General features: G+C 41.2%; 1 protein-coding gene across 1 annotated transcript in view; it reads left to right on the plus strand.

The window, feature by feature from the left end:
- The window catches only part of LOC126456086 (dynein axonemal assembly factor 6), a 64,583-nt gene extending 62,150 nt beyond the window's left edge, over positions 1-2,433 (plus strand). Inside the window, exon 4 of the mRNA XM_050091841.1 lies at positions 2,176-2,433. Within this exon, the coding sequence (XP_049947798.1) occupies positions 2,176-2,433 (258 nt within the window). The remainder of the gene's footprint in view (positions 1-2,175) is intronic.
- Positions 2,434-22,569: the final 20,136 nt, after the last annotated feature.

Consider the following 22,569-nt stretch of genomic DNA (forward strand, 5'->3'; position numbering starts at 1 on the left):
GAATGGAGGAAGGGAGAGTCAGGTGGTAAAGAGATGGAAAAGGGTAGAAGAGAGAGAGGTGAGAGGGAGAAAGGGAGGAAGATCCTTTCTTTTTACTTGTGTTTTTGTATGATGGGTTCATTGTTTGCACACACCTCAAAAAAAGTTTTGCGTCACCTTGGTTCCCAGAGTTCCGGAACCTGTACAGAAAATTGGAATAGAGATCAATATGAACATAATTTCCGCCCTTTTTATTGCTCATGAAAACCACACATTGCATGTTGTACCACCATACAGCGAGACCTTCAGAGATAGTGGTCCAGATTGCTTTACACACTGGTACCTCTAATACCCAGTAGCAAGTTCTTTTTACATTAATGCCTGCCTGTATTCATTGTGGCATACTATCCACAAGTTCATCAAGGCACTGTTGGTGCAGACTGTTCGACTCCTCAACAGCGATTCGGCGTAGGTCCCTCAGAGCGGTTGGTGGGTCACGTCGTCCATAAACAGTCCTTTTCAATCTATACCAGGCATATCCGATAGGGTTCATGTCTGGAGAACATGCTGACACTCTAGTCGAGCGATGTCGTTACCCTGGAGGAAGTCATTTACAAGATGTGTACGATGGGGACGCGAATTGTCGTCCATGAAGATGAATGCCTCGCCAATATGGTGCCGATATGGTTGCACTATCGGTCGGAGGATGACATTCACGTATTGTACAGCCGTTACGGCGCCTTCTATTACCACCAGCGGTGTACCTCGGCCCCAGGGAACCTCCACCTTGCTACACTCGCTGGACAGTGTGTATAAGGTGCTGAGCCTGACAAGGTTGCTTTCAAAAACGGCTCTGACGATTGTCTGATTGAAGGCACATGCGATACTCATCGGCAAAGAGAACGTGATGTCAATCCTGAGTGGTCCATTCGGCATGTTGCTTGGCCCATCTTTACCCACTACATGGTGTCGTGGTTGCAAAAATGGATCTCGCCATGGACATCGGAAGTCAAGTTGCGCATAATGCAGCCTATTGCGCACAGTTTGAGTCGTAACATGCCATCCTGTGGCTGCACGAAAAGCATTATTCAACATGGTGGCGTTGCTGTCAGGGTTCCTCCTAGCCGTAATCCATAGGTAGTAGTCATCCACTGCAGTAGCAGCCCTTGGGCGGCCTGAGCGAGGCATTTCATTGTCAGTTCCTGTCTCTCTATATCTCCTTCAAGTCAGAACAATATCGCTTTGGTTCACTCCGAGACGCCTGGACACTTCCCTTGCTGAGAGCTCTTCCTGGCACAAAGTAACAATGCGGACGTTATCGAACCGCTGTATTGACTGTCTAGGCATGGTTGAACTACAGACAACACGAGCCATGTACCTCCTTCCTAGTGGAATGACTGGAACTGATCGGCTGTCGGACCCCCTCCGTCTAATAGGTGCTGCTCATATATGGTTGTTTACAAAAAAATGGTTCAAATGGCTGTGAGCACTATGGGGCTTAACATCTTAGGTCATCAATCCCCTATAACTTAGAACTACTTAAACCTAACTAACCTAAGGACATCACACACATCCATGCCCGAGCCAGGATTCGAACCTGCGACTGTAGCAGTCCCGCGGTTCCGGACTGCAGCGCCTAGAACCGCACGGCCACCGCGGCCGGCGGTTGTTTACATCTTTGGGTGGATTTAGTGACATTTCTGAACAGTCAAAGGGACTGTGTCTGTGATACAATATCCAGAGTCAACGTCTATCTTCAGGAGTTCTGGGAACCAAGGTGATGCAAAACTTTTTTTGATGTGTGTATATTGTCTGGTTTCTGATATTTACCTGGCAATTAAGCAGCTGTTTATAGGATGTTAGTGATTTGTGTATGTGTCAGTTTTCTTGAAAAAATGAGGAGATGACTGTTTTACTGATTTTTGTAATGGATGTATGCATTTCTGTTGTGTTTGGCCTATGATATTCCTGTTGTAAAATAAATACTCATCTTTTAGTATTGCAAAAATGGATTTTAAATACCTTTAATAGTTGTGGAGCAAATACAGACGCTATGGCGACACAAATGAATAATTTTACATTGTGATGGCTAAAAAGTGTGTAGTTATACACAAATAATAAATAAATTAAAAAACTGTACTCTTTACTGAAGCAGTGCTGAGAAACAGCTGATGAAAGTGGCGGTCGTGTCGGCAGTTAGGCCCGCGCACCCCGGCGACAGCGAGTTGCGAGTGGCTGGTGTTGGAGGTGTGGCTGGAGGGCGAGCGCCGCTGTGACGTCGACGTGTCGCTGCAGCCGCAGCGGCTGGAGCTGCGCTCGCCTCGCTACCGCCTGTCGCTGGCCCTGCCGCAGCCCGTGCTCCCAGACAGCAGCGCCGCTACCTGGGACCCCGACAACTACGTGCTTAAACTGCGCATGCGCATGTCACGCGAACTGGATTTCGTCAACTTCTAGGCTCGTACCATAAGTTTAATTTTATTGTTGTATTACTCCATGCAACATACTTGACTCGATATTCCCTGGCGACTTCAACTAAGCAGAGTCTCGTTTGTTTTAAACTAGTTTTTGTTGACTGCGTTCAACAGCTTTGATAAACTGTAGAAATGACATGTAGCTCTTAAAACTGCTGTTCAATTTATTCTTTATTGTGCGACTAGTTTCAGTCAGAGACAATTTCCCAAACAGCTTTATGTTGTCAGCAAGAGTTTCCTCTGTATCATTAAATATTATTTATTTAATATTATCATTTTGATATTTTGTATACAGTGTTAATTACCTGAAACTTGGACCGAAAATATTGCAGAAAAGGAAAGTGCTGTTGATATGCGGTTTTCAGAGAATGGATCGTTAATCAATGAACAAATTGTAATAATGCTTAGAAAGTGTACTTTTTGTGTAAATACACTTGTGTGTGTGTGTGTGTTTGGGAGAACTTGTGTACGATTTTCCATAGTTACAGAACTGGAGTGGGTTGAAAATTATACATATCCATGAATGGATATGAAGACAACTGTGAATATTGCTCACTGAATTGGTGTACAGGTGCTATGGTGTACAGAATAATCGTGAGATGGACGACTGATTCATCCTATAAGAGGTGTTCAAAAAGTCCCCCACCCATCTCAATACACTTGTCAGCATGTTGGAGGGTGTGTTGTAATGTACATTGAACATAATCTCGATGGGTTTCAATGCAGGGACAACAGCACTGGTGATGTGAGCAGCAAGTTCTTTACATGTATTTATCTTCACAGCATACACATCTCCCTTTAACCACCCCACAAACAGAAGTCTAATAGGATTAGGTCAAATGATCTGGCAGGCTAGTTAATGAGTCCATCACAGCCAATTCACCATTGAGGAAATCCGCTAATCAGATACTGGGATACTTTTCTGGTACAGTGAAACAGTGATCCATCATATTTTAGATACATTTACCGTCGTTAATTTAATGTCACATCTCCCAAAAGTGTAGATAGGTATTCTATCAGGAAACATGAGTTTGCTACAACTGTCACGCAATTTGGTACGAACACAGGCTCTACCACCAGGTCATCAATCACACCACACTAAATGTTCATTGTGAAACTAACTCTTCTCCTAAAATAATGCGGCATAATGGTTGGGTTACTGTGGCTCTAGTTCATGGTGGTAAAGTGGAGACTGTATCAGGGCTGGAGACTTTTAACAGCCAAGAAGTTATTGCTTATTGTACATTTCAGATATGTAAAGTGTATAACAGAGATCATGGTTCATCTTACAATATGTCTGCAATGCCGTTGGTTCTTAGGACAAGGAATAATTGTAAAGTAAATGAATCAGAGTCTGTGTCCGTATGGGTTAAAGGTGCACTGAAATGTGCAAAGATAAAAGTTGTTGGTGATGTCATGCATTATTATAGAAACTAACTTGGGATCTTGTTTCCCTAGTATGGATTCTCCATGGCCCATGTATGAGAATTGTGGGTGTTCATGATACCATTGCATGTAAATGTAGCCTCATCTGTAAATAAAGTGTATTGTATGATATCTCTTTGTGCAGCCAACATTCACAAAGCTGTTGTCCGCTTACTGAGTCACCTGGATGCAGATGTTGCACAGGCTGCACATGGAATGTGTACAGGCACTGGGAATGTAACATACATCACCTCACATTTATGGAATATGTAACTGATGGCTAATGCGCCAAGTACTGGTGGAGGGACTACATTGTACCATTGCAATAATGGCGTCCCTTTTTCCAACTGACAGGACAGCCTCACATTCTGATGTTAAGCGTACAATTGGTGGTGTTCCAGATTCACATAATCTCTGAAAAATCCTGAGAAATACCTTGGAACAGATGCTTGTCGATCATGGCAACGTCTCTTGTATATTGTCATAGCTGCATGGGCACTGCCACTACAGTTCGTGTGTGCAAACAAAATGCCTGGGTATTCTGCGTGGGTAAATGTATGCAGCATGTTGGTACTTATGGACACAACGGACTTGATCAATTAAACAACACTCAAGTATGACTGGTCACTGAGCCAACCTATGATTGCACACTGGATACTCTTGCAGCTTTTTCCTTGGTGCAGTGCCACAGTGCAATCATCTTTTGCCTCCACACCTCTTGTGGGATAGATTAGTCATCTGTCCCAACATCATTCTGGCCGCCAAAGCACCTACACAACATTTCGACAAGTAATAGTCACACTTGTCATCATATCCATTCATGGATACATGTAGTCTTCAACCAATTTTAATTCTGTAATGATCGAAAATAGGACACATGTTCATAGGATTTTTTCGGTTTATTTTCACATGTATGATCACCTCATAAATTATGTCACATTCCTCCTTAATCACCTTGTGTCTGTATATACAGGGTGAACATTAATAAAACTGACGAACTACAGGGACAGATTCCTGTCTGGAAATGTAGGAAAAAAGGTCCTACAAACATGTGTCCATAAATGGGCAGTGTGCATACAAGGACAATACACCATCCAGGAGCACAGTACAGAGCTGCATGGCACCTAAAAAAATAACAACAGATGCTCAAAGTGGTCTCTATCAGATGCAATGCTTGTGTTCATATGTCGAATCATGGATTGCCTAACTGTTTTGCATTTCTGGCCTCTCTCTGAATAGCATCACATTTGTCACAAAGACACTGTCGAGTGCACTCTGGTCACTTTGTCAGTTTTTGACACACATGCCACCCACAGGTCATATAGATGCAGTTCTAACTTTTACACTAAACAACCAAGTAATAAGACTAGATAGTACTCATTAACACGAAAATAAAAAGTTGCTTACTTATGACACTGAGCCCATTCTACTCACAATGTACTTAAATTTGCATTTTTTAGTAATGTGCAGACAGAAGTTTGATTTTGAACGCATTTCACTTGATAATACATGTATTATCTCACATTTACTGTATTTTCAATGCATATTGTATCATTTATGTACTGGGTTACATTCGACACTAATTACATAATATGGTTTGTAGGGGAAAAGAGATCTTTAATGCGGAGTTCAAGTATGAGTCAAGTGAAGGAGGGGAAAGTGGATAACTGGTTCCAAGAAATGAGAGAGAAAAAAACCACTGAAGACTAATTAAAGTTTTTATTTTCGTGTGTCACATGCAACACAGACAATTACACCATTAGGTTTCTCTGGAAAATAATAAAAACATTTATTTGTTATAGAGACATGTGTAACAAATCAAGACAACTGCACTGATCCAGTCTGGCCAGTGTCGACACAATTCTGTGACATACAAATAGTTTTTCTGTTACATTCATGATCTGACAGATTCTCATGCATAATGTTTATGCCTGAAATTCTGGTTGTGTTTGTAATGTAACAGCATTAGATTTCATATAGGAGTAGATGACACATGATATTTAATAAATTACTCAATACATTTATTTTATACTATGTTATATATTTACATTTGTGTTTATTCCTTTAAAACTCATGATTTATCTAAAATTATTTGGAACAATTGTATGTCCTGCAAATAATAAGTCGTTTATACTATTTCATTTGCAAGATTACAATAATTTTGAATTTCGTATATACACATTACCTTTCTTTAAATGCAATAATTTCAGATACATAAAAATAATAATTCACTCATGTAATACAGTTTGGAAAATTAACAGATTGAGATTTGTAGAAAAACATTGCATAGTGCCATGACTAAGTACTGAAATCGTAAATTGTTCAGTAGATAATAATCTTTATCATGGTTTATAAGATAGTTGTTTATTACCAATAATGAAACTTAAGCACTGAAGTCTTTGTAAATGGCAGCAGTTGACATAATTAAATACTTTAGCAGTAATTTTCACATGGTACAGCAAAAGAAATTGTTCAAAGCCAAACTTTACGAAATGTTGTATTAAAAAGGAAGTGTTTAAGAAACCAAAATGTGTCAAACATTTTGTTCCTTACTTGTAAAACTTACTGTTATAATTAAGTTTTTATGAATATGTATTTTTGCTTTGTAACTTCATAAAAATATCAATACAAATAATGAATTTATCATCATGGTTTGTAACTTGTAGGCAGTTCAAGTTAGTAGTTGAGACAGTTGTTGATTTGGTTATTGAGATCTGTGAATCATTTACCAAGACTGTAAAATCTGAATGAATGAATGTGACTTGGAAGATTGGGACCATACAAGATGATAGGTTGTGAAACCTAGTGTTTCATTCTATAGTTTGAAAATACGACTTGCAAGCCAGTTTCATCAAGTAAGTGGTAATTTAAAACTTCAGTATATTTCTCTTGTAACGAAGGTGCATCATACGATTACTGCAGCATATTTGCAGTTACGTATGTGATTACAGATAGGAGGAGTTATATTTGAAGCACAAGGATAGCTAATAAGAAATGAGGACTGGACGCCTGTGGAAGTGAGTAATTGAAGTGTTTTTTTTTATCAGTCCTCTAGTATTTTAAGTAAAAGTGCAAATGTGAAAGTTGTTCACTGATGAAGAAGATGAAAATTTTGTGGAAAATGGAAGGTGATAAAGTGAAGTAAATGTAATGTCTAAAAAGTCAGTATAGTTCTTGAAAATGGAGTTCTGACTTCGAAACGCTTTGTACTAAAACGGGAAAATAAAGTTTTGCAACGAAATACGGCATATTACTAGCAGAAATATCCATAATCTAGAATTTGCAATCACGTACAGACCTTGATCAAAGAGTAATTCATTTACATATGAATAAACATCCGTTTCTTTCTGCCACTGCTAGAAAGCTCAAAATACGTTACAGCAACACGAACATTACACGCAGGGATATGTCTGTGTGTCGTAAAAAACGTTTTATCCATTAAGCAATTAACAACTCAGTGTTATGTATTTTTGTTTCAGGCCCATATTGTATCACGACATGGTCAGGTTTAAGGATTATGCAACCTGACCAAAAGTTCTTGAGAATTGTATCTTCGAAAGAATAAAATACAGTTGCATCTCTTCTATTTCCAAATGCGATTCTCTGTCTTGTTCTATTACTGGAAACTGCTACCCACACTTTTATTTCCTGCAATTCCGCTATGCAAAGAGTAACCCAAGCAATTTATCAGTTTATGACTGTCTTGACTCACTTAGGCACAATCGAGTGATTAATGTATAAAGCACGCAAGACTTGATATGTGAAATGGTTTCTAATTCAGTGAGCAAATTTTGTTGTTAAGAAAATTTAATTTAATTTTAAAAACATTATTTTTTTCTCTGAAAATTTGCGTAAAAGGCGGTATTTGGTATAAACATGATCAGGCTACTATGTAGTGCGCTGCTTTGCAGGACAGGCAGAAAATAATGAATGTTACCAATACGCTGAAGATGTGCGGTAGGCTGTATGATAGTTGAATTGATGTGAAGTTGAAGAGCCTCCCAGACAAGAACGGAAACGTAAGTAACAAACACGGCATTTTCAGAATGTTTTACGAGAAGCAGGGAAGGAAGAAAAGCAGCAAAGTGGGTACAGGACTTAATACGTGTACCCCAGCTGCTAAATGTTTGCAAATCATGTAAACGAGACGGAACTTGGGTAACAGCACAGTCTAAAAACAACATCCACCCTAGTCGGCACACTGACCCTCACCTTTAATCTGCCCTGCGGTTTCAATCAGCAGGGTGAGCTTTAACATGCATGGCTATCTGGGTGTGTGCACTGATTCCAGGTTTTGCTCTTATTATTCGTATTAATAGAGTCTTGCGAGTATACTCTGCGTCCAGAACTAGACTTGCGTTGCTTAACATTAACTGAACTACTTTTGAAATGCTGCATAGCACATTTTCCTGATACTCCAGAAACTGCCTTTCACAAAACAGTTGGTATGTTTATTGTAGCATTTTGGCAGCCACCAGCACTTTGCTGGCACAATTGTGATTGAAAAGTCCCATAATTCACAAGAGAGGTAAGTACACATTGGATAATATTATTAAACTCTAATACTTTCTCTCTTCTCTCAGCGAACACAGAATGGTATAGCTATCTTACGTTATTTAACGCCTGTAAACATTTCAGAGCCTTGTGCGAATAAGGTCTCTTAAATAATGCTTTTCTAAGATTTTATCGGTTATCATCTTCAATTGGCTCAAACATTCGACTTTAGGCATCCCAAACAAGAGTTAAATGCATTTGCGACGATTTCTAGTTTTCGATAAGTTTCTGAGGGCCGAAAAACCAGGAAATTTTTAGACTTTCAGTTTTACGCTCATATCTCGAAAACGTTACGTTCTACAGGAAATTTCCAAAACGCCACATTGAAAGAGCATAAAGTTTCGTGAAGAATGATATACTGAAGAGTTAAAATCGGTTGAGCAGTTTAGACATAATCGATGGTCAAATATCGGTAATTTTTATGAAGTAGCGGAAAAGTGGAATATGTTCATGATCCAACGGCTGTAACTCAAAAACGTCTACTCCAAATGAAAAGTGTCACGCATAAAAGTTGCAGAGCATCAATTTTTGCGTAAAAAGAGCTCTTAAATTTTAAAATTCACACATTATTTTCAAAATACAAATAAAAATGTGAAAGTACTCGCAGCGTTAAAGAAGACACGCGGATGAAAACGTGGGCATGTTGAGTTTTGTAAAATTTTGTAATTTCTAACTTTTTTCTCAGTAAAGAAGATTAGTGATGAACTTCACTCATTCCTTCATCAATTCATGTCCACATGGATGACCAGTATCATATTTTTGAATCAACGATACTGGGTACGAATTAAAAATACTCTCCTGTAAATGGCATTTGTTAAGTTTTGTTAAAACGGTCCCCAGTTGTTCGCAGGACTTTTTGTAACTGTGGACCATGGAATGTTCAGCTGTCGTTACACGGCTCGTGCACTGCTTGAAGATGGCACATTGCTCCAGTGTCCTCAGTCAAGGCAACAGGAACTTCTTCAACAATCTGTGGCACAACTGGCCGTCGGCCTGTCCCAGGAGCAATTCCCAAATCGCCAGTTATTCGAACTTCCGAGTCCTTTTCTTCAACCCACTGCGGAAAGAGCACTTCTTCGTATTCTTTTAATGCGAGGTGCAGCAGTACCACTGCTGTCGTTTTGACAAAAAAGCTTTACGAGTAAAGTCCTATTTACCTTGTCCAGGCCCATGTTGACTGCAACTGTAATGCACACTGATGTTTGTGTTTCAACCCTACGTCGCCGTACCAATGAAACGTCTCCATTTGAGCTGTTCCATTGAATTTGCAAAGCAAACTTCAGTTTTACATCATCTCTTCACAACTCAGATGTTCGGTGCGTCTGTACTCGAAACTGGAGAGGAAGATGAACGCGAGAGTGCGTGATTAAATACCGTCGGCGGTATTTCAACATTAAGAGAAAGAGAGTTCTCAATTTATATTTTACGTTTCATTTTCTATACGTGTTCATACAATCTGCTTATCGGGTATACATCCCATATCTTTCCTGTTCCTACTTTGGTCTGCCAGAGTGTGAGTAAAAGTTCTCTGTGTGTGGTACTTCAGAATTTTTTGGTTGCAAAAAACTTTCTGTGGACGTTACGAGCAGTTAGGCAATCATTGCGAATGAAGACACAAATGAATTACAAATATTGGCTACAAATGGGGAAAGTTGAAACTTTATTCCGCACCAGGATCCGAACCCGGGTTTTTTGCTTAGTAAGCAATTGCTCTGACCACTTTTTTTAAAATCTCGTTTTGTTCGTAATTGATCGTTGTATTTGCTCGGGGCGGACGTCCTGTGACACGTTGAAATTCATCGTTGATACATTAACTCAGTTTTCTTTTATTACAGAGCGCAGGTAACCCTATGACCGAACACACTGAGCTATCGTGCCGGCACAGACATAGGCTGTGTAGTTTGAATAGACCTAGATTGGGTCAAAGAGACATTAGTGGCCGCTAGTCAACAGCTATTGTGAGGTTAGTACAGGTAGCCACCGCATAGGCTCTCTGAGCGTTTCCGGCTTCTGTGAGGACTCCGGCTACTTTTCCCAGTCATCGGTATTCTGAGTGGTCATCTGTGGCAGGGTAAGTTGATATGTCTAAGTCATAGTTTTGAGTTTCTTGTAGTCCTTCTTCAATTAGGAATCGGCAATCATGTCATACAAATCGTTTCAGTTAGGGAACGTTGTTGTTTCTATCAATATTCAGAGCACTTAATGCGACCCTTCAGTCAATTGCAGTTTGGCGGTGGCGAGCGGTGATGCCAAGTGAAGTAAAGAATCAGTTTGATGTCCCATATATGAATTGGTCCTGTGCTTTTCTGTGCGCCTGCGCTAACATTTATTTGATTTATCGTCCGTTTCATATTTTATTTCCATGGGTTTAGTATCTTGCATTTTCCCACATTATGTGCGTTCACTCATACGTTATGAGACTGCGATTCTGGAACAGGTCATTGTCCCCAAAACTAATTACTTTCTAGCCCAGTGTACTTAAGCGTAGAATATAGAATCATTCTATCCCTTTTGCTGTATGCATGGTCAGTTTGAATGTTCGTATATGTGCATCAAGTTAATTCTACCCGTTATTTAGCAGATTTGGTTCCACACGTGAAAGCTGTGTTCTTACGATAGATAGGGTACCATGTGTCGAAGCTTAAGCACCAGCCTTCTAAGCAATCGTGTTTTATTTAATATCCTCCTGTGTTTTTGATTCATAAATAAATGTTCATTGATTTCTTAACTTGCAGCTGTTATATTTCACAGTACAACCCCGTTTCCTAGTCGGGCTTCTTAAATTCATTCAGTTTTTATCTTCCCTTAATAACGATCAATAAAATTTTAATATGTTGCCCTGTATATCCAGTACGAGAATATTTAATTCTTTCATGACGTAACGATCTGAGAGGTAGTGTTTTTTTTAGCAACCTATTTAACTAGCTTTTAAATGAATTTGAACAACGAATCTAAATTTTTGTGTCTGATAGTTACTCAAAGCAAACGAAAGTAATCTCTGTTTTGCATAGTTGTTGTTGGTATTTACAGTCAGGGACAGGTCCATTCAGAATACCGACTTCGCCGCTAAATGTGAGTTTTGAGATCATTATAGACGCCTAATGGTAGGTCGTAACATTAACATTAGCAATAAAGCACAGTCTAAACATCATTTCTATAACGGTGGGTATCCATACCGCAAATAGTTTTCCGTCTACACTGGGTCAAGTGACGAAAGTTTAATTATAACGACCCTGTATGTCCTCATAGATAGTTGACTTGAGCGGTGTCGTTTAGGAAACCATGGTAGTTGAAAGAAAGTGACGTAGGTGAAGAAGTGTTATGTATGTTGAGAAGGTTATCCTTAGCTGAGAAACTTGTCGATACCAGATAACAACAGAGCCACAGTTTAGGACTTTTCGAGATCGCCCAGTACGATAATAATACTTCATCTGGAAAACTGTATTTTTACTGTAATCTTCGAGGGACATCTGTGAATCAGGATTAATTTATTTAGGAAGAATTGTACCAGAAAATTCGTTTCTTCCGATCACATTTGGATAAGGAAGGGGCCGCGCAGCGTGTGCGCGTGGTTTGAGGCGCCATGTCACGGATTGCGCGGCCGCTCCCGCCGCAGGTTCGTCCTCCCTCCGGCATGGGCGTATGTGTGTTGTTCTTAGCGTAAGTTAGTTTAAGCAGTGTGTAAGTCTAGAGACCGATGACCTTAGTAGTTTGGTCCCTTAAGAATTCATACACATTTGACCATTTTTGATAAAGGAGGCAGTTAACGTTCGTAGAGTTCTATAAATCAGTAAGAGATAATTACTTCAAGAAATTGTTAAGCATTTATTTGACAACATCAGATTCCTCAGACCCTCTCTTATATCTGCTGAGGCGTCTTTATGACAGTCTTACACCCCTGAGGCTGGAAAACCGCGAGCGCGTGTGAAATAGACAGAGGATGTGAATGCTTTCATTATGCGCCATTATTACATAACTGTTAAGTTGTAGACTAATCTCATCAATTACAGTGCAGAGCATTTGCATAGAATAATACTGCGTACTAAACTTAGTATGCGAAAAAGATGTTTCACTAAACTTAGTATGCAGTATCATTGTATGCAAATCACACGAACAGAGAGCTGCAGAACAGTGATGTAAAATTGTAGAAAGGATCTGAAACGAATACCATCACTGAACAAGATCAGAGAAGACGATGCACTTCACTACCTTTTATAAATTAAAGACAACTCAATGTTTGTCGGTCTGTTCAAATGGCTCTGAGCACTATGCGACTTAACTTCTGAGGTCATCAGTCGTCTAGAACTTAGAACTAATTAAACCTAACTAACCTAAGGACATCACACACATCCATGCCCGAGGCAGGATTCGAACCTGCGACCGTAGTGGTCGCTCGGCTCCAGACTGTAGCGCCTAGAGCCGCACGGCCACTTCGGCCGGCTATCGGTCAGTATCAGAAGGCTAACCTTTGGAATTACTGTTGGGATTTTGATTGTTTCACGAGGTATGATTGTGTACGTAATTTATTACCGCTGTAGACCAGACAAGTCGTTCGGCCGTAATTCTTGGTGCTACTTGGGCGAAACGGGGGTGGGTCACTAGATTTATACAAAATAACCAAATTACTCATGGGACGCTGGTGGCGGTTTTACTTTTAAATAGCACAGAAGATCAAGAATACCAGGTACCAGGACCGAACCATCCTAAGGGAACTAAATGATGAAAGAAATGAAAACTTCAGTACTGAATTAGCATTCACGTAATGCGGACAAATTCGTCCTATACGGAGCTGGCGAGTTTTCAAACAAATCCCCTCAAGAAAGCTTGCAGAGAAGATTCATATTTTAAACAACTCCATTTATCTACATCTACATTTATACTCCACAAGCCACCCAACGGTGTGTGGCGGAGTGCACTTTACGTGCCACTGTCATTACCTCCCTTTCCTGTTCCAGTCGCGTATGGTTCGCGGGAAGAACGACTGCCTGAAAGCCTCCGTGCGCGCTCTAATTTCTCTAATTTTACATTCGTGATCTCCTCGGGAGGTATAAGTAGGGGGAAGCAATATATTCGATACCTCATCCAGAAACGCACCCTCTCGAAACCTGGCGAGCAAGCTACACCGCGATGCAGAGCGCCTCTCTTGCAGAGTCTGTCACTTGAGTTTGTTAAACATCTCCGCAACGCTATCACGGTTACCAAATAACCCTGTGACGAAACGCGCCGCTCTTCTTTGGATCTTCTCTATCTCCTCCGTCAACCCGATCTGGTACGGATCCCACACTGATGAGCAATACTCAAGTATAGGTCGAACGAGTATTTTGTAGGCCACCTCCTTTGCTGATAGACTACATTTTCTAAGGACTCTCCCAATGAATCTCAACCTGGTACCCGCCTTACCAACAATTAATTTTATATGATCATTCCACTTCAAATCGTTCCGCACGCATACTCCCAGATATTTTACAGAAGTAACTGCTACCAGTGTTTGTTCCGCTATCATATAATCATACAATAAAGGATCCTTCTTTCTATGTATTCGCAATACATTACGTTTGTCTATGTTAAGGGTCAGTTGCCACTCCCTGCACCGAGTGCCTATCCGCTGCAGATCTTCCTGCATTACGCTACAATTTTCTAATGCTGCAACTTCTCTGTATACTACAGCATCATCCGCGAAAAGCCGCATGGGACTTCCGACACTATCTACTAGGTCATTTATACACTCCTGGAAATTGAAATAAGAACACCGTGTATTCATTGTCCCAGGAAGGGGAAACTTTATTGACACATTCCTGGGGTCAGATACATCACATGATCACACTGACAGAACCACAGGCACATAGACACAGGCAACAGAGCATGCACAATGTCGGCACTAGTACAGTGTCTATCCACCTTTCGCAGCAATGCAGGCTGCTATTCTCCCATGGAGACGATCGTAGAGATGCTGGATGTAGTCCTGTGGAACGGCTTGCCATGCCATTTCCACCTGGCGCCTCAGTTGGACCAGCGTTCGTGCTGGACGTGCAGACCGCGTGAGACGACGCTTCATCCAGTCCCAAACATGCTCAATGGGGGACAGATCCGGAGATCTTGCTGGCCAGGGTAGTTGACTTACACCTTCTAGAGGACGTTGGGTGGCACGGGATACATGCGGACGTGCATTGTCCTGTTGGAACAGCAAGTTCCCTTGCCGGTCTAGGAATGGTAGAACGATGGGTTCGATGACGGTTTGGATGTACCGTGCACTATTCAGTGTCCCCTCGACGATCACCAGTGGTGTACGGCCAGTGTAGGAGATCGCTCCCCACACCATGATGCCGGGTGTTGGCCCTGTGTGCCTCGGTCGTATGCAGTCCTGATTGTGGCGCTCACCTGCACGGCGCCAAACACGCATACGACCATCATTGGCACCAAGGCAGAAGCGACTCTCATCGCTGAAGACGACACGTCTCCATTCGTCCCTCCATTCACGCCTGTCGCGACACCACTGGAGGCGGGCTGCACGTTGTTGGGGCGTGAGCGGAAGACGGCCTAACGGTGTGCGGGACCGTAGCCCAGCTTCATGGAGACGGTTGCGAATGGTCCTCGCCGATACCCCAGGAGCAACAGTGTCCCTAATTTGCTGGGAAGTGGCGGTGCGGTCCCCTACGGCACTGCGTAGGATCCTACGGTCTTGGCGTGCATCCGTGCGTCGCTGCGGTCCGGTCCCAGGTCGACGGGCACGTGCACCTTCCGCCGACCACTGGCGACAACATCGATGTACTGTGGAGACCTCACGCCCCACGTGTTGAGCAATTCGGCAGAACGTCCACCCGGCCTCCCGCATGCCCACTATACGCCCTCGCTCAAAGTCCGTCAACTGCACATACGGTTCACGTCCACGCTGTCGCGGCATGCTACCAGTGTTAAAGACTGCGATGGAGCTCCGTATGCTACGGCAAACTGGCTGACACTGACGGCGGCGGTGCACAAATGCTGCGCAGCTAGCGCCATTCGACGGCCAACACCGCGGTTCCTGGTGTGTCCGCTGTGCCGTGCGTGTTATCATTGCTTGTACAGCCCTCTCGCAGTGTCCGGAGCAAGTATGGTGGGTCTGACACACCGGTGTCAATGTGTTCTTTTTTCCATTTCCAGGAGTATATATATATATATATATATATATATATATATATATATATATATATATATACAACAGTTGTAATTATTGGCTGTCCTGTAATCGGACGCTATTTTATTTGATTTATTTATTTAAGAAATTTTGTTTAAGAAAATTCTCTGCTTCTTATTTATTCTTCGTATTTTTAGTTATGATTTCCAGTGGTTTTATTTAGGTTTTATTCAGGTTTTAGCTTCAGTATTTTAAAAGCTAAAGAGAATAAGTCTTTGGTTTTAAATATCATATGAGAGCTAGATATATGTCCTGCAGCGTAGAGCTCACTGATACTCCTCGTCGGAACTGCTCCACCTGAAATCTCTAAAATGTTTATTTCGCTACGAAGATCGTTCGGCACAATTAGATGCTATGTTATATGATGCGTATGGATTGATGCGTCCAACTTTTTTATCAACGAAAAGTTTTTGCTTCTGAGATATTCTCCCGAAGAATATCGACCGTGAAAAGATGCAGGCTCGCACTATCATTCCACACTGCACCTCTGATCGATCTACGTCACGTGATATCTGAAGAATGTTTGCCAAATCTTTTATAAACTGATAGATACACACCTTGAATGCGTATTATTTTCTTGAATTTGTTTATTGTGCCATCGACTAACTAAACATTCACACTGAAGCTTAATAGCGTCGCACAACAATAGCAAAATCTCTCCAACACAAAACACACCCGATCTCTATAATCGCTTCACACAGAATCCTCAAATGTACATACATCTTTCGTTACTTACTCCAGAGGAATGCGTCCGTAGCACGGAACGTCTAATTGTCGCAGGCAGTTTATATTACTTTCGGGATTAATAATTTGCCGCAGCTCACTCAAAGTTTTTCATCATTTACGATCCATTACACCATTAGTGATCTTGCAGATCAAGAAGCATGAAATTACAGCGAATTCACACCTTTAGCTCCTGAAAGGTTTTGATAAATATCAATGGAGACACTTGAACATGTGCATCCCGACCGGAACTCGAACCCGGGATCTCCTGCTTACATGGCAGACTCTATCTGACTGAGCCACCGAGGACACAGGATAGTCCGACTGCAGGGACTTATCTCTGGCATGCTCCCCGTAAGAACTACATTCCCAACTTTCTGTCCATACACTACATTTGTAGTGCTCGTGCCCACTATACTCATTACTCGCGGCAGTCAATATACCGATTCCCGTAAGAGTTCGGGCAATGTGAGTGGATCCGCACTGAAGAAGATCATTGGCCGGTAAGTCACGGATATGATGGACACATGAGAAATGTACGAGGAGTTTGAGAAGGCGTTTCTTGCGAACTATTGGTCACGGGGTGTGCAAGAACGATTAAGGAAAAAGATCTTTAACCCGGAGCAGTTATGTGTAAAAACAATAAGTCTACGGCGATACTTTGAGAAGTATTTAAATAAAGCAAGATACTGGGATGAACCTATAACGCAGAAGGAATTCTGCGGATTTTGAAGGCGAAACTTCAGGCAGAGACGAGAGAGAAGTTAATGCAGGCATCGGAGGAGAATTTAGAAGAATTCATGTCAGTCTTGGACTCCTTTGATTTGATCCACGAAGATATTAAGGCAAGACCAGACAGACACAGCGCGTACTCGCAGTCGAATACTGCTTATGGCAGGCGAGCGAGCAATCAGGTGATTCAGGAGACAAATGCAAATCGCGCTCTGCCGCATTGCAATAATTACGACCAACATCGTAATCCGCGTAGCGGTAATGGAAACAATTTCAGATATGGGAATAACAGACAGAAGCGACACGACAGAAGGTATAATCCAGGTTATAATGTGAACTCGAATCCTACGAATTGGCAAAACAATAATAGATAGACACAATCTTCTGTGCTGATGGATAATGACCAGTTATTATGTAAGTGAGAGAGGTTGCGGTTCATACAAATGAACCGCGCTTGGAAAACTTATTCCGACCGACTCGTGCCCCAGAGGAGCTGTCGAGGAAAGGTATAGGGGCTATGAGCAGAATGTAAATACGATGAGGTACAACGAAGGAAGATTAATAGAAGAGGAGCTTTGTGCTGACACAATTAAATGTATGGAGGAATACTCATCGGAACCCATTTCTGCAATGAGAGTTCAAATAGAGGTTCTTCCAGTAACGGTAGTTTTGGATACAGGTGCATCATTAAACGCAATATCAATGAGTTTATTTAATAAAATAATGTAGAAGACCCTGTTACCCACTTTTCCTGTGCAGCATTGTAAAATACGAGGAGTGTTTGGCAGATGATCACAACCTGTGAAGACACAGACGATGCTGAAATTGGATCTAGGAACTGCAGCAATAACATGCGCGTTCCTAGTAGTGGATAAATTATTAGTCGACTGTGTTCTGGGATTAGAAACTATTTGGGAGAAGAACACAGAATTAGACTTTTCTACTGCGAAAGTACATTTTTGGTGCGCGAAGCCCTAGCCCAGGTAAATTTGCTAAGGAAAGAAGGAAAACATGGAAGATACTGCAGAGGGGCAAAGTTGCAATTGATGATGAAAGAGCGCTGGGAATGCAAAACAAGTTTGATTAAAATCATCCAAGTAGTATAAATATCAGAGCATATAAAACAGAAGTTGAGCGAGCCAGAGCACCTTAAGGATGAGTATAGGACACAATTGTCTCTTCAAGAGTACCAATTTTGCATTGTGTACATACATGGTAAGGAGAATGTAATAGCAGATGCTTTATCCTGTTTCCTGAAGGATCAGAAGAAGGCATCATCTTGGATGAAAATGAAGATGAATTTCCAATATTATTGATGAGAGATCAAGTAAAATGAAGATACTATTTAGAGTTATGTGGTGATATGACGAGATTCCAACAAAGTGCTCCAAGATGGATGAAGATTCGACGGAAATTAGAAGATCCACAAGAAGATAAAATAAACCAGTACGATAAGGTAGTGAATGATGTACTGTTTCATCGTCAGAGTAATATGAGTCAGAACTGGTGTGTATGTATATCCAAGGAATATGAGGAGAAGTTAATAACGTATACTCACAACACTTGGAGACACTTTGGTGTTGCAAAATGTGCGAACAAACTAAGAATGTACTGTTACTTCCCAGATTTACGTATAAAAGTATGGAGAGTACTGAGAAAATGTGTAATATGTCAGAAAACAAAACCAAATAACACAGGCAGTAAAGGCCTGTTACATTCCATTATTCCGGAAAAGCTGCTAGCTATTTTATCAATGGGTGTATGTGAACCATTACGAGGGCTAGAAGCTGTAAATACCTTGTAGGTTTCTTGGACATATTTACAAAATATGTCAAATTCTATCCAATGAAAACTGCTTCAGCAGCGCCAGTTCAGAACCGTTTATTCAATGACTACAACCCGCACGTTGGAAAGCCAACTGCCGTGTTATCTGACAATGCTACAAATTTCACTCGATATAGGTGGAGGCAAGCATTAGCTCGAGCCAACATCACACAGATATTAAGATCCAGATATAACCCAGGCGCGAACCCGATCGGGAGAACTTTTCGCAAATTAAATAGATTTATGAGAACATACTGCCATGCGAAGCAGAAAAGATGGATAGAATATCTCGATACATTTGAGGAAATCATCAACAATTTTCCTCATATGACCACAAACTTTACACCTTCTGAGCTAATGTTCGAGAGAAGAGAAATAAATGAATGGATAGATAAGATTCCAAAGATATCAGAAGGAGAAACCCAATGGCAAGATAAGATATGAACAGCTTTAAAAAATCTGATCGAAAGTGCTACGAAGAGGAAGGTAGATTTTGACAAAAGAATATTACGCAGACAATCCTTTGGCATTGGCGAAAGAGTATAGTTACGTACACATCCTTGTGCGTCACTGCTAAACAAGAGAAATAAAAAATGGCAATTGATGCAGGAACGACAATTTGAAGTGCTTAGGATACCAAATCCAGGAGCATATGTCTTAGGACATTCTGAGACAAGAGATATAAAGGGATTATATCCTCATCATGATTTAAAAAAGTTTCATTCCTGAGGGAATACTATACTGGGGAACAGCCATTTTGTTGTCCTAGATCTGTGACTTGTTCTTAACTAATTTTTGCTCTCTGAATTCAAAACTGTTAGCAGTTTTTCTCTATCACGTTAAGTTTTTAAACTACAGGATACTCCCTCTTTACCCTAAAAGTCATTAAAACTAGACATACAAAGGAAAATAAAATGGGTACTAACCAAACGTAGTAGAATATTTTTTCGTTCAAAGGTTATTATAATATTCAAAGTTACATTGTGTTTATACAAATAATAAAAACAAAGATATTAGGGTACAAATTTTCGCTTATAACTTTTCCTACAATGTTCCATATGGGGACATTCTCACTTGATGCTCCAACAGTAGTCAGCCATCATACCGAAATCCCATCTACCTTGATACCTTACTTCCATGACCTTCAAATCTTGGTGGAATCGCTCACCCTGTTCATCGCTAACAGCACCAAGATTTTCTGGAAAGTTAGCAAGATGGCTGTGTAAGAAATGCAGTTTGATACTCATGTTACAGCCAAGCTTTTTAAAGCTCCCTAAGAGTTGTTGAACAATTTCGACGTAATTCTGGGCTCGTGTATTTCCTAGAAAGTCATTGACAATACTTCTGACTGCCAACCAAGCATTCTTTTCAAGTTCGGTCATTGTTTCTATGAAACGTTCATCTTTAATAAGTTGCCGAGTATGTGGCCCATCAAAGACACGAGCCTTCATCTTCTCATATGACAAGCTAAGAAATGCCGAAATGATACAGCCCATACTTAAAACAGTCCCCTTCAGTTGAGAGAGCTCTAACAAATTGCTTCATGAGACCTAATTTTATATGAAAAGGCGAAAATATGATGTTTATTCTGTCGACAAGTGGATGATTTACAATGTTTGGATCACCAGGTTTCACGTCAGATCTTGGCAGCCACTTTGACTGCACGCAGGAAACAGTAGGGTCAAATGTTTTTCAGTTTTGGCCCCGTGTTGTCTTAAAAAGAAAATCCAAGCCCAAAAAGGAGCATTGTAATGGATTGTAAATGGTGAAAAACTTGGACCCAGTTGCGGCGAATTATTAATGCCAAGAGAAGTATAAACTGCCTACGGGAATTGGACGTTCCATGATACGGACGCATCCCTCTGGAATAAGTAACCAAAGATGTATGTATATTTGAGGACTCTGTGAGAGATTTTGCTATTGTTGTGCGACGCTATTAAGCTCCATTGTGAATGTTTAGTTAGTCGATGGCACAATAAACAAATTCAAGAAAATAATACGCATTCAAGGTGTGTATTTATCAATTTATAAAAGAGTTGGCAAACATCCTTCAGATATCACGTGACGTAGGTCGATCAGAGGTGCAGTGTGGAATGATAGTGCAAGCCTGCATCTTTTCACGGTCAATATTCTTCGAGAGAATATCTCAGAAGCAATAAACGTTTCGTTGATAAAAAAAGTTGCACACATCAGTCCATACGCATCATACAACTACATAGCATCTGGTTGTGTCGAACAATCTTCGTAGCGAAATAAACATTTTAGAGATTTCAGGTGGAGCAGTTCCGACGAGGAATATCAGCGAGATCTACGCTGCGGGACATATATCTAGCTCTCTTGTGGTATTTAAAACGAAAGACTAATATTCTTTAGCTTTTAAAAGACTGAAGCTAAAAGCTAAATAAAACCACTGGAAATCATAGCTAAAAGTACCAAAAATTAATAAGAAGCAGAGAATTTTCTTAAACAAAATTTCTTAAATATATAAATCAAATTAAAATATAATAAACCGAAAGAACAGATACCATCTTCACATAAGTAAGGCTTACCGGCCAATGATCTTCTTCAGTGCGGATGTACTCACATTGCCCGAACTCTTACTGGAATCGGTAGATTGACTGCCGCGAGTAATGAGTATAGTGGGCAGGGGCACTGCAAATGTAGTGTGTGGACAGAAAGTTGGGAATGTGGGTCTTATGGGGAGCGTGCCAGAGGTAAGTCCTTGCAGTCGCACTATCCTCGGTGGCTCAGTCGGATAGAGCGTCTGCCATGTATGCAGGAGATACTGGGTTCGAGTCCCGGTCGGGGCACACAGTTTCAACTGTCACCGTTAATATTTATCAACGCCTGTAAGCAGCTAAAGGTCTGAATTCATTGCATTTCCATGTTTTGAGAGCTGACAGATCACCAATGGTATCTGTATTTTCGGACATATCCAGGAAGTCTATCCACAGGTAGGCATCACATCACCGCAGGAGGAGCTCATACAGATAGTCCTCTTTGAAAAGATGGGGAAGGGGAGGAGGGGAAGGCTGGTCCAGGATCCATTTTCAAGAGGGTCTGTCTAGATTGTGGTGCCCTCATTTTTGTCTGCAACGGAATGCATACGGTGGAATGGCTCATGGACAAGGTGCCCATGATATCTATGTAGGAGGATGCGAAGCTGCTGGTCAAAACGGCAGCCGAGCTTCTTAAGACCGCAAAGATATCAATATGGGTACCAAAGATCCTTAAGGATGTCTCTCCAAATACTCTGTTCGAGAAAATAGGGTTCCAGAACCCAAAAGTGTTGACAGAGGATTGGACAGTAAACAGCCAGAAGGCTGTACCAGAAGGACGAACCCTGGTGGTGGGGGTTGGAGAGAAGTACCTGAAGGTGATGTGAGAGCAAGACATGAAATTGTTTTCAGGGTTCTCGCAGGTCGCTGTCAGCGTAATCAAAGATCTCAAAGGAAATGATGGCAGCAAGACGGAAACTGGAGTTGGTGCAGATTAATCTGCAGCACAGTAAAGGGTCACTGCTGCCCTGAGCCGTTACCTGGGGAGACAGGAAGTTGATGTGGCCCTGCTACAAGAACCCTACTTATCTAAAGGGGGCGTATTGGGCCTCGTTGGCACTGGAGGTAAGCTGATTTATGCTAGAAACTCCAGAACATGCATCTATGTGAGAAATGGAATTTCTTTCAT

This window comes from Schistocerca serialis, chromosome 2 (assembly GCF_023864345.2).
Source record: "Schistocerca serialis cubense isolate TAMUIC-IGC-003099 chromosome 2, iqSchSeri2.2, whole genome shotgun sequence".
Lineage (NCBI taxonomy): Eukaryota > Metazoa > Arthropoda > Insecta > Orthoptera > Acrididae > Schistocerca > Schistocerca serialis.